Here is a 13399-nt window from a genome sequence, read left to right as displayed (position 1 = left end):
TGGAGAGAGGAAGAGGTCTAAGAACAAACGGCCCTTTAATCTAAATGGCAGAGGAGATGAACGCGCCTCCGAGGCATTATCAAGTCCCGAGGTCTGCGGGCTTGGGCACCAGCTGCCTGCACATCTGGATGCAGCAGCGCCTTTCCCTGCAGGGCGGAGTCGAGGCGGAGGATCCCGGTGTGCACGCACCTCCCCGTGCGCGCGCGTGCGGGTCCGTGAGCATCGGAGTGAGTGTATCTGAGTGTGTGCGTGTGTGTGTGTGTGTGCGCGCGCGCGCGTGCGCCGGCTGGAGCCGGGGCGCCGGAATCGGGTAATGGGGGTGGGGGCCCAGGAAGGAATAAATCTCCGCCGGCCTCCTCGCGCCTCACTGCGGGTTAATAACCAACCGGTTGTAGAGAGACGAGGGTGACGGTGGCGGAGTGATAGCCCCGGCGCGCCGGCCGCGTGCCGAAGGGTCAGGTTATCAGCCAGTCTCTGCCATACTCAAATATATACACACATTGGGAGTGGGGGGTTATTTTTTATTGTTTGCCTCTATCTCCAGAGAACAAGGGAGGGAGGGAGAGGCGCGCGCTCCAGGCGAGCGTCGCGGATCTGAACGGGTCGAAGGAGGCAAATTTGCGGGTGGGGGAGGGCGGGGGAGACCTTGATTTCCACCAATCCCCGGGCGTTTGTCTGCGAAGTCCGGGGCGCAGCGGAAGGCTGCGGCGCGCCGCTGAATTAACTGATGAGAGCGAGTTCTTTTCTTCTCCGGGAGGGGTGGGGAGTGAGGGTCCTGGCGGGCAAGGCGGAGAACCCCGGGGCAGGATAGCGGTCCCGGGCCGCGGTGGAAATTTCCAAGGACTTGGCGCGGCGCGGGGAGCGTGTCTGGGGGGTGCCTGGCGGTGAAGCAGCACGGGAGGCGGGGAGAGGCGGCGAAGGGCGCCAGAGCATCTCTCAGAAGCGGACGCCGCGGGCCAGTAGTCTGGGAGGGAGCCGAGCCTCTCCCCGGACCCGCGCCGAGGGCGACAGTGATGCTGCAGAACCGGCGGGAGCGACTCGCCGCGGCCGCTCTCTGCGCTCTCGGAGACCCCAGCGCCCGCCTTCTGCAGGGGAAGCGACCATGACCGTAGCTCGTGATTCGCCCCCCGGCCACTTCCCCTAGAAAGAAACCATTGAAAAAGTTGCATTTAAAAAAATCCTTGCGCTGACCTTTGGGGCCGTGGGGGCCGAAGAAACGTGCGTGCCAGTGCAAGCCAGAAAGCAGAAGGTGTGTGTGCATGGGGGGCCGGCGGTGGGGGGACCCTCTGCTGCCACTTTGCCTAACGCTGTGCTGAAGCCGCCCCCTCGGGACCCCGGGGCTGCGATGAGCCCCTGCGGGCGGGCCCGGCGACACACGTCTAGAGGGGCCATGGCAGTACTGGCGTGGAAGTTCCCGAGGACCCGGCTGCCGGTGGGAGCCAGTGCCCTTTGCGTCGTGGTCCTCTGTTGGCTCTACGTCTTCCCAGTCTACCGACTGCCCAACGAGAAGGAGATCGTACAAGGGGTGCTGCAACAGGGCACGGCGTGGAGAAGGAACCAGACAGCAGCGAGAGTCTTCAGGTACTCCTCCCCTTGCAGCTCCTCCCCGCTCTTGTCCTTTACTCCCGGTGCGCCGAGGACAGGGTCACTGGCTAGGACTGCCTTGCAGAGGCATCTCTTTCATCCAGTCCTTCTTGTCCTACCCCCTTTCTTTGCCATTTCTAAACCTGAAGACTTTAGTCAGGGGTCCTTACACCCCTGACCCCAAGAGATGTGCAGACACCTGCTTTGCCCATGTAAAGCCTGAAGCGTTTCTTCCCCAGCCTGAGTTATAGTCAACGATTTGCAGATAACTGGTGGGAAGGAGAATCCAGGCTAACTTTGTCCTTTGTACTTAATGAGAATTTAGCTCTTGGGCGCTGCAGATGTTTGAAACTATAGATAACTAGAAGCAGCTAAGAGGCATCTTCCTGAGGTTAGGTGAGTGGTTGGTAACAAATCACTAATGAGGGAGTGATGGACAAATCTTGGGCAGGAAAAACATGGACACCTAGCCAGGATCCCGCTGCTTTGTGCAGTGTGCCAGTGACAAAACACAGAGCCCTTACTGATGCCCTATTAAGAGCTGGGTACTGTGCAATTTTTATTGAAACCTCAACAACTTTCTAATAACAGATATTATTATTCCCATCTTACAAACTACAAACTGAGTCTTCAGAAGGAGGAGTTACTTCCCCAAGGTCATGTCCCTTTGATGTGTGGGAGCTGGAATTTTCATCACATAAGGCTCTACAGCTCTCAGCTCTATTTTTTTTTCTTTTCCTTATGACTTAGACATCTTGTGGATGCCTTCTGGAGGATGGGAGTTGGGCGTTAGGTAGAGACTTGAAGTCAGAAAACAAACAAAAAAATGCAAGCCAGGTTGGAAATCAGAACTCTGAAGATCGCTCAGAGGTTGTAGTTTCCCTTCCTTTCTGGGAATTTCAGCTGAAGTGTCTAAAAATAAGTCCTTGGCAGCAGGGGTTGTGTAGTTAGATTGGAGGGAAGGCAGTGTGGCTTCCCCTTCCTCTCCACATTTCTGGGTGTGTTGAGGGGACACACCACTGTCAAGAGCCCCTTTCCCCTTCAGTCCCCAGGGCTGAGAAGGCTGAAGCTCTTCCTGAGAGTGTAGTGGTCTGGCTGGAGAGTACTTTCCTTTGATCTGCCTAAGATTTTTCCAAAGCAGTATATGGGCAGCCTAGAGCCAACTGAAACATTTTCACTACCGTTGGTTACAAATGTTCAGAAACATCTATAAATTTCAAAAAACTTTTTAAACATATGGTTTCTTTCTTCTCTGGCCTGCTTCTGGAAAGAAGGTCAAAGAGATAATAGCCAATTCTTTTAGAGGAAGGCAGCTGAATTCTTTAAACTGGGAGGGAAGACTTTCCTTCCCTCTCTTTAGAATTCAGCTATCATTAAGTTTAAAAATAAGCTTACACCCCTGAAAAGTTTATAAGGGCTAATTTTCTCTTGCCTTCACAGTATTGATTGTTCGACTCAAAGGCACCCAAAGGGTATAGCATCCGGCAACTCTTTTCTCCAAAGACAGAAAGCACTTTCATTCCAAGAAATATAAGGAAATGAGTTAAGAACTTCCCATTGGTTTGCAATGAAAGAGTCCATTTTTTTGGATAGGAGGAGGAATAATGAAGCTCTTTTAGAGAATACATTTCTTTTGCAGGACATACTGAAGTGGAAAATGCTTCATATTCTGAGAAACACAGGCTGATCGTTTCTGAGACGCATTTGTCCCTTGCTGTCAGTAGCCTGGGGTAATCTTCAGTGTGTTTAGCTGTCATTGAGTCTAGTCTCTGTGTGCCGAGAATTACTAATTGAAGTCCATACACTGTAAAAAACTGCTTTACCACATATCCCTCAAGATGAATGTCTGTAAAACTGTGTAAGAGGCCCCGTTGCTTATTGAAAAGAGTTTGGGCTTTGGAGTAGAATTCTAGACTAGTAGAATTTCCAGACTGAGTATGCCACAACTAGATAGATAAGCAGCAGAGTATCCTTGGCAAGCTGCTCTCTTTGAGTCTTAGTTTCCTTATTTATAAAAGGGGATAATAACATTTACTCTGCAGGGTTGGTATAGGTTTAAATAAAAAAAAACCTGATGCACATTTACCCAGTCAATGGAATTATTATAATTGTCATGAACTACACCTTTTTGTATATGTTACAACTTAAATAAAGACTGCTGGGAAGCTCATAAGAAATTGAAGCATTTCACCTGCCAAATTTGCAGAGAAACATTACTGGTCAATATTTTGCTCCTACTGCCCTCTTCTTTACACTGAAGCTAATAATTAGGGACAAGGAGTTTTGAAAGATAAAGGTATCCTGGTTTGTTAGGTCAAAAAATTTTTTGTACTCTGCATGCTTAATAAAATCCACTAAAAAAATGGGTGGTTAGTATGTGGGCAGTACTGTATGTTTTTAAAATATTAGATAGGTAAGTCAGAGGCTTTTATGATGTTAAGAAGACACAATTTTTGCAAACAGGTGTCTGTGTTTTCCAGTCTAAAACATCTTCTGCACGGATAGAAATATATGTACACAAATGTACTGTATGCACTTATGTATGGAGATATGTATATTTATTTACGAACCGTGGAATGATGTTATGTATATGTATAAAGTCATACACATATTCATATATACATGCATACAAATCATTGCAATCAGTCAGTTGACCAACATTTAATGAATGACTACTGTGCACCAGATATCAGGCCCCGGAGGATAGCAGTGAACAGGATTGCTTTCTCTGAGACAGCTTACCTCCTACTAGGGGTTGATTGACAAAAACGAATGAGTAAAGCAATAGGATGATTTAAAGTTCTGTTAAATGCTATGAGGACAAAGGAAAGTGTTTCATTATGCTCTAATTAGAGCATTTCATTAAGCATTAGAATTTCACATTACATTTTGTCCTCTGCGCTTTCATTTACTTTTGTGATTTTCTTCTCTTGGCTCAGACTTCAAGTATGACTTCTTAGGGGTGGGGGGGAACCTTGGCAGATCGCATAGGTCAAGGCAGGAAGAAAGTAACAAAGCTGCAAGAGTTTTGAACTGGATGGGACGTTTTTGTAACCTCCACATGGTAACAGAAAGTTTAAGGGATCAATTGGCCCTATCATAGAAATATTGGAGACTTTCTTTGCAACTCTTGTTGCTTCTGGATGAGTAACCAAGTAGTAGCCAAAGTGGCATTTGTCTCTTTCATCAGGGCCTTACCCACTTGATTTGCTTGTCAGAAAGAAACTTCAGTTCACAATTTACGTGACAGACTTTATCCTTGGCATCAGACATGGTAACGACGACAACAACAGTAAAACCAACAAATTATTAGGAGCTTATAATGTGCATTGCACTGTGCAATGTGCTTTAAATGTACTGTCTCAATTAATTCTCCTAACAATCTTGTATAAATGGATACATTATCATCCACATTTATAAAGAGGAACATGCCCATGTCCCTGGCATCAAGGAATTTGCCATAATCCTAGGGACAGGCATATTTGTGTATAATTAATTAACCAACTGGACATAGGGACATCAAAGAGAGGCAGCATAGTGGAGAGAAAAATTTATGGATTCGGGAGCTGAAAGAACGTGGTTGGAATTCCAGCTGATTTCCTTTTTGGTTGTTCGATCATTGGTAAATTCAACTTAAAGAGCTTCAGACTCCCCATTGTAAAATAGGTTTGTAATACTTTCTTACAAGTTTGCAGTGAAAATTACATGGTCGCATTTAGAAAGTACCTAGAATGCTGCTTGCCACATACCTCTGTTTGTACATGGTTGTTATAACAATCAAGCAAAGTACTGGGGAAGTTCATGGAAACATGGCTTTTAATTCTGCTGGAAAGAGGGAAATCAGAGAAGAGATGGTGTTTGCACTAAGCCTTGAAGGATGGTGAAATAGGGTAAGAGTAAGAGGTGAGGGCAGAAGGATATTCTAGGCAGGGAAGCAGCAAAGGCCGAAGCAGGGAGGTGTGGAAATGCTTGCTGTGCTTCCTGTATAAAAAGGTATTAATTTTCCCACAGAGAACATAGTAGGAAGGTAGACTGGGAGGTGGGTGGAAGCCAGGTCACAATCTCTGAATGGGCTTAAGGTGTGGTTTATGAAAAATGAACAAACATCCGGTATCCAAGAGCATTGGACGTGTCAGCTCTGAGCAGAGTTGGCACATTGCTGTTACTGGTGGATTGGGGGATAGAGGATAATACACGCACGTGCCTTGAACATTCTGTATATTCACTGGGTGCTAACCATTACTCTAAGCCATGATGTTCCTCTTTCCTTTCCCAAATTCTGAACCAAATACTACTCTAAGCACGTCTAGCTTTATGTGCCAACTTTTCTGTCTGTATTTTTGAATCTGTGTATCCCAGAAGCTTCAGATATTTCTACAGCTGCCCTGGTGGCCACAGAACAGCACTGGGGGTGGAGGGGGTGGGAGGCAGGTACAGCCATCTGTATATATGGGATGTAAGGTTTATGTTTGTTAAATGGGACATTTATGGAATTCACTTTATTTTTTTAAAAAAAATTTAATGTTTATATTTAAGAGAAAGAGAGAAAGAGAGAGAGAATGTGTGCGTGAGCAGGAGAGGGGCAGAGAGAGAGAGAGAGAGAGAGAATCCGAAGTAGGTTTCATGCTGTCAATGCAAAGCCCAACACCAAACATGGGGCTTGAACCTACCAACCATGAAATCATGACCTTAGCCAAAGTCGGACACTCAACTGACTGAGCCACCCAGGTGCCCTGGGATTCACTTTAAAAGTAGTTTAAGAAAAAGATAGTTTGGGGCACCAACTTCGGCTCATGTAATGATCTCACGGTTTGTGAGTTCAAGTCCTGCTCTGTACTGACAGCTTCAAGCCTGGAGCCTCCTTTGGATTCTGTGTCTCCCTCTCTCTCTGCCCCTCCCCTGCTCAGGCTCTGTCTCTCTCAGTCTCTCTCTCTGTCTCTGTCTCTCAAAAATAAATAAAACACTAAAAATAAAAAGAAAGAAAAAGATAGTTTAATAAATTTTGGTGCTTGAAATAAGCTTCAATTATGTTGTGGATTTACAAATGTGAAAAAAGTCATTAGCAATAACTTGCAATAGCAAAAATAAATCATGAACTCTGACTGGATGCATACAATATACCAGGCCCAGTTCTCAGGGCTTATATTTCCTATCTTTTGTTCTCGTAGCTACTTTACAAAGTAGGTATTTGTATGTTCTTTGTGCTATGGATGAGGAAACACAGATTCAGATAGGTCCATTCACGAAATGATGGGTCAGTTTTCCAACCCAGAGCTATCTGACTCTAAGCCTTATGCTCGTTCCCTGACAATGTTAGATAAATGGGGCACTGCTACCCATATCCCTTATGATCTGGCCATGCTTACTTCTCCAACATCATGTTTCATCAACGTTCCTCTTATAGTATAGTAATGCTGGTAAGGGGTATGGTTCCTTGTAACAAGTCAGGCTATGTTGATCTTACTGGTGTCATTCACTCTGACTGGAATGCCTTTCCTTCAAGGCCACAACTCCTTGTCCTTCATCTGGCCATTCCTTACTCACTTCTTGACAGTGCATTTACTGGTCAACAGCAAAGGTCCCAAAGTGACCTTTGTGCTGAAATTCTGATTCCACCATTTGCCGTGTTCCTGAGCAAGTCCACCCTCACTGTTCGTTTCCTTATCTGTACAGTGTGGCTTCTTGTAAAATTGCTGTGAGCATTAGGATAGATAATGCATTGAAAAATGCTTTTGGCATATAATTAGTGCTTAGTCCATATCAGCTCTCATCAAGGTAGCCTCTCTTACTCCTTTTTTCCTCTCCAGGTTGCATTAAAAGCTTCTCATTTCTGTTTTTTTTTTTTAAATGCCTTGTACATATTATTGCATTTCTTTCATTTTTCAAAAAATATTTACTACCATGTGTCTACCATTATTACCATATAAGATGCTGGAACTATAACTATAGTTCTATAGGTATAGAACTATAAGAATTTCAAGAAATACTTTCTTGAAGTTTATGAGCTACTGAGGGGAGACATAATTAATACATAGATATACAAGTATCTGGTAGTGACAGGTGCATTTTAGTGGTGCTGTATTAGAAGTATCAGTTTATTTGTCTTCCATTTCTGCTCGCTCATTGATATTTGCATTCCTAGAGCTGAACACAGTTCCTGGCTCACTAATTTTCATTGAGTTATTGTGTGAATGAACGTTTCAGCAAGGTGTGAGACCAGATAGCTAATCAGTCAGTCAGTTAACAAATACTTAATGAGGTCCAATATTCTGCTTGGCTGTGTGGGGATCAAAGGAGGAAATGACATCCTCTCTATTCTGAAAGAGTTCTTACTCTGGAGTAGAGTTTTCTAGTCTCAGCACTACTCACATTTTGGGCTAGATAATTCTTTGTTGCAGAGGGCTGTCCTGTGCATTGTAGAACACATAGCAACATCCATGGCCTCTGTCCACTAAATGAAACAACTAGATATGTCTCCAGATTTAGCAAAATGTCTCTTGGGGGGAGAAATTGCCCCTGTGTGAGAATTACTGCTTTAGAGAAACAAAACCAACCTAGTTCATAGGACTTTTAAAAATCCCAGAAAACATGCAACGAATAGCTAAATCTGGAAACTGCAAACCATAAACACTTTGGCTACTGGAAAAGGAGTGGATGAATTGTACTTGGTTAAAGGAGGGGAGTGAGGGGATGCCTTTGGGGAAGCTTACTTTAAGTAGCTGTCTCTATTGAAAGCTTATGTGAGAGCTGGCTAGGGTTCTCACTAGTGCCCCGCTTAGACTCTGGCAGGAGGAGCCACAGGGGTCTCACTCTGTTCCTCCTTTGGTCTCAGCCCTTTGCAAAGGGGCAAGGCCAGAGGGGGACTTTGTCGACCCCGTGATTTACATTTGAGGCAGGAATTCCCTGCCCAAATGACCGAAGCCCACTTCCACAGCCTACCTGCCTGCTTGGGTTGTTTCTCCATCCCTCATCCTCAGGGTGGCTTTTTCCATTGCTGTGTGCACTCCTAGGCCCAAGGGATGGCCAAGGAGCAGCTCCTTGTGGGAGGCAGAGGCTGTGGAAGGAACTTGGAAATGGGACTGGGGGTTTGCATGTCCCAGTATCAAACTTGCTGGAGTTTGAGAAGCCTAAATTTACACCTGGCATTCCAGTTGGTTATGCGGGTATATTTGTTCAGGGCAAAGGATAGGAGGATAGAACATATTTTTTATCTGTTTGTTGATTTTATTATAGCTTTTAAATATTTAGATACATTTGTGCTTTTGTCCTCTGCCTTGCAAATTGATGTGTTTTTTTGCAACTTGGAAGTCTATTAGTCTTCATTTCAGAGAGAAGTATCTAGAGAGCTAGTTGGATCAATTGAATAGTTGTATATGTTAGTGTAGGCTGTGGCCAGTTTGTCTTTTGACAAAGTTGGGTTAGGAAGCCAGAGCTGGTGTATTGAATTAAGAACATACAGATTCTAACCTACTGAATGAGAAGGTACAAGCCACCCATGTGGGGGGCGGAGGGCAGCAGGTAGCTCCCTTGGCATCCCAGCTCCCACTCTGGGAAAAGGAAACCCATTCAGGGTCATTTTGATTGAGTATGCAGTTTCAACCTCCCCCTCCCCCCCCCCCCCCCCCCCCGCAAAGGAAGTAGAGTCACAATATTGACCAGATCCTAGAATGGAGGGGGTAGATTGAGCTGGGGGAAGGGCAGTCCTCTGTCCCAGGGCATGAATGAGCCGGAGATTGTGAGTAGGATAGCGAGCACGTATTACTTGTAAGGTGGCTGGAACAGAGGTCACTAACATTTTCTGGGCTTAACTCTAAGTGGTTATTTTTAAAGGTTCCCCAGGAAAAAGTAAAGCAGGAACTTATGGCGGGAATTCTAAACTTAAGTTCTTATCTAAATGTCCAGACTGTGGGTGTTAAGCAGGGTTATCGTACTGTAAAATGCTCAGGCAGCAACTCTGAAAAACAATTTTTTTTTCTCATCATAGTTGTAAGTCATCTTGGAAATGATGTTGACTATGTATAATTAATCCATTTTCTCTGATTGAGTTGATAGATTCCTAGTAAACTATAGTACTTTTTAGTTCTTCGTTCTATTTTGGCTCTATCAGGAGTTGTGTGATCTTGTGCAAGCTGCTTAACCTCTCTGTCCCTTTGTTTTGTTATCTGAAAAGTGGTATATGATGTGCTCATCTTCTTCATAGGTTTATGAGGATAATTGAAGTAATGAGTGTAGAATCCATAACCCTCCTCACCTGCCTGGGTGAGATGACAGGATGCTTATTCCCACCTAGAAAGAGTCCAGACTTTGGGGCCCTAGAGAATCAGGATTTGATCCTAGTTCTGTCATTTATTTCTTAGCTTTGTGACCTTGAAAAATTTACCTGGCCTCTCTCAGCCTTAGCTGTGGATGGCAGTACTTACCTTAAGAGGATTAGGTGTTGAATTATTGCTAATTATTAAGCCATAATAATGAGAAAAGCTGCTTCCTGGGACATATCTTATGCCTATTACTTGCACTTTCAGTAATGGAATATCTAATGAAATGTGACCCTATGACACAGCGTCTTCTTTCATAGAATTAGTGCTAAGGATGCTGTAACATGGCCAGTAGAATTTTAAGGAAGAGCACAGAGCCCAGCCATAAATCCCCTATTCATTCATTCATTCATTCATTCACTCATCCACATTTACTAAATGCCTGTTGTACACCACATTGGTGTTGAGAAACAGTGGTTAAAGTTAAGACATGGTTCCTGATTTTATAAAATTTAGTCTGGTCTAGTGTCATTAGTCAAGTTAGTAAGAAATTGAGTAATGTGGTGTTCCAAGGGTTATGGTTGGTCTGTTTCAGATATTTATGCTGAGTTTCAAAGTGATTGATTTTTCTCCCTTTCTGTTGGACTGTCTTCTAGCTATGGCATTGTGTGAAAGGGAAGCAGCCAAGACCAGGGGAGCTGTGTCACTCCTTTAATTAGGTGCCAGGAGGAAGCTGCAGTGAATTCAGAGTTACACATTCTTTATTATTCAGGGCTTACGTAGCAGAGTACCAGAGCTTTCCAAGTGAGTGTAATGAGAACAGGCTTTTTGGGAACAAATTACTTATTTCAATTATTGGTACAGCAAATATATACAGGACTTTATGTACTCTGTGCTTATTTAAAAAACTTATAGTGTTCCTTATTTGTCTGATTTTGGAAGTAATAGATACGTACTGTAGAAAAATTTTAAGTGTAGTAAAAAGGAGAAAAAAAACCACTCACAATTCCCTCCCTCAGAAGTACTTCATTATGAACCCGGTTTCTTTTGTGCATAGTTGTTTGCATATGTGTATTACATAATTGTGTATGCTTTGTATATTTAGTTTTATATTCCCCTTTATCCACTCAGTGTTATATCTTTGACATTTTCTCATATAATTAAAAGCTTGTGAGAAAATTGTTTTATGATTTTCATTTGGGGCAAACATTATTTACTGTGAGTTTCTTATTTTTTAAATTAATTAATTAATTTTTGGAAAGAGAATTCATGCACACGCTGAGGAGGGACAGAGATGGAGAGAGAAAATCTTTTTTTTTTTAATTAAAAATATATTTGTTTTAATGTTTATTAATTTTTGAGAGGCAGAGAGAGAGGGGGACACAGAATCCAAAGCACGCCCCAGGTTCTGAGCGGTCAGCACAGAGCCTGACGCAAGGCTCGAACCCACTAATGCGGCCCGAACCCACTAACCACGAGATCGTGACCTGAGCTGAAGTCAGACACTCAACCCACTGAGCCACCCAGGTGCTTCCAGAGGGAGAAAAATTTTAAGCAGGTGCTATGCTGGGCATGGAGCCCAAAGTGGGCTCCTCACAACTGTGAGGTCATGACCTGAGCCGTGACCTGAGCTGAAATCAAGTCAGTTACTTAAGGAGCTGAACCACCCAGGCGCCCCTGCTGTGAGCTTTTTAAATGTTACCATATCGGAAGAAATTACTTTCTTCAAAAGGATCCTTTTCAAGGATATCAAATTTGCATATTAGATTTTTTCTTTAAATATTTCTTCATATAGATTTGGTAAATCCTGAGCATGTGAAATAAAAAAGCTTCTTTAAACAGTTCTGCTTTCTCAAGTTTGACATTTAAATGATAAAAGCAACAATATTTTCATTTGTAAAAGTGATTGACATTTAATCACCTAGGGACACACATTGCTAATATTTTCGTGTATATTTTCCTAGACTATTCAATGCTTCTCTGTGTGTTTATAAAACAGGAATATAATGAGGGTACCTGGTTGGCTCAGTTGGTTAAGCATCCAACGTCAGTTCAGGTCATGATCTCATGGTTTGTAGATTCAAGCCCTGCATTGGGCTCTGTACTGACTGCTCGGAGCCTGGAGCCTGCTTTGGATTCTGTGTTCTCTCCCTCTCTCTCTCTCTGCTCCTCCCCAGCTTGGACTCTGTCTCTCTTTCTCAAAAATAAATAAAAACATTAAAAAATATATAATGAATCTGACAGTGTGTTGTGAATTTTTTAAATAGCAATATATGTAGAGCTACAGCATCTCTTTTTGATGGCTGAGATTTTCTTTTGTTAGGATAGTTAAGATTTATTTAATCCACTGTTACTGTATATTTATGTTGTTGCAATTTCTCACCTTTGTATATAATGCTGTGATGAACATTCTTGTGTATACATCTTAAACATTTAATGTTTATTTTCTTAGTATAAATTTCTAAAAGTAGTTTCTTGACTTCCCCCCACCACCCTGACATCAATTCTTATAACTGGCTTCTTTGGTTGTTCATAGAAAATCTTCAACTTTGGCTAAGGACAGATTTGAGTTTTCCTCCATTTCAATGTGGACGGTTATTGCATCAATAGAAAGCGTGCAATGATTGTGAACATTTAGTGATGCAGTTCTCCTTAGGGAATTTTCAAGAGGTGAAGGCAACTAGGAAAGATTCCCATATAACTGGGTATGAATGGTGGCAGTCCACTCATCGAGCACTATGGAGACCTCTCTATGAGGAATTATTTAGTGCACTGGAACATGTGCCTTCCTCTGTCACAGTTATTCTCTTCATGACCGTACAGTTGATAACTAGCTCTGTGTTTCATTTTTGTTTAAAAAATGCCTTTATGGGACAATTTATACTATTTTTCTAGGATTTAAGCAGTTAAAAACTATAATTGAGAAAGGAAAATTAATTTTTCCTTATGATGAGGTAGAGATTTCAAGGAAAAGGATTGATGTCTTAAATAAAAAAATAAAACAGATGTTATGACTTATTTTAAGAGTCATTTTCCTATTTACTAAAATTGAAAGTCTTGGGCTTGAAATTGGAGCAGATTGTATCCCCCTGGGATATGAGGAATAAGGGTGCAGTAAAAAGGCACAAAAACCCCATGATGATATTTTGTTGGGTTGGTTTTGGAAGTTGAGTGTTGGCAATCGATTGTGTTGACATTGGACTAAATCATCTCTGTCCTCTGTCCTTCCCCTCTCTTGCACCTATTTGAAGCGGCTATACATACTGTTGCTTTGGTGCTTTAGGGTCAGAGACGGAGTCTTGTTTATATTCGTTGGTCTCTGATCCTTCCTCACATTCTTTACTGTCTAACCAGTATTTCTTTTATGAATGAAAACGTTAGATTGCTTGCAAGGCCTGTAGATGGCTGTACGAATACCTTTAAAAGGAGTTTCATTTATTGCCTAATATTGAGACTCCATGCTGTCAATATTCACTACCAATCATTAATTAACTCCTTTACTCATTCCTTTGTTCAACAAATAACTATTTAGTGCCTTCTTTATGCCTGGCATTGCAGCT

At 42.9% G+C, this 13399-nt stretch overlaps 1 protein-coding gene across 1 annotated transcript in view; it reads left to right on the top strand.

The window, feature by feature from the left end:
• The first annotated feature begins 1007 nt into the window (after positions 1–1007).
• The window catches only part of ST8SIA1 (ST8 alpha-N-acetyl-neuraminide alpha-2,8-sialyltransferase 1), a 143917-nt gene continuing 131525 nt past the window's right edge, over positions 1008–13399 (top strand). The window contains exon 1 of the mRNA XM_047067144.1: positions 1008–1581. Within this exon, the coding sequence (XP_046923100.1) occupies positions 1346–1581 (236 nt within the window). The 5' untranslated portion in view covers positions 1008–1345. The remainder of the gene's footprint in view (positions 1582–13399) is intronic.

This window comes from Lynx rufus, unplaced genomic scaffold, assembly GCF_022079265.1.
Source record: "Lynx rufus isolate CCGP_SWC_20201006 ecotype Redwood Valley unplaced genomic scaffold, mLynRuf1.p SCAF_7, whole genome shotgun sequence".
Taxonomy (NCBI): Eukaryota; Metazoa; Chordata; class Mammalia; order Carnivora; family Felidae; genus Lynx; species Lynx rufus.
Note: the sequence above shows the minus strand (reverse complement) of the source record. Positions and strands in the feature narration are given on the sequence as shown.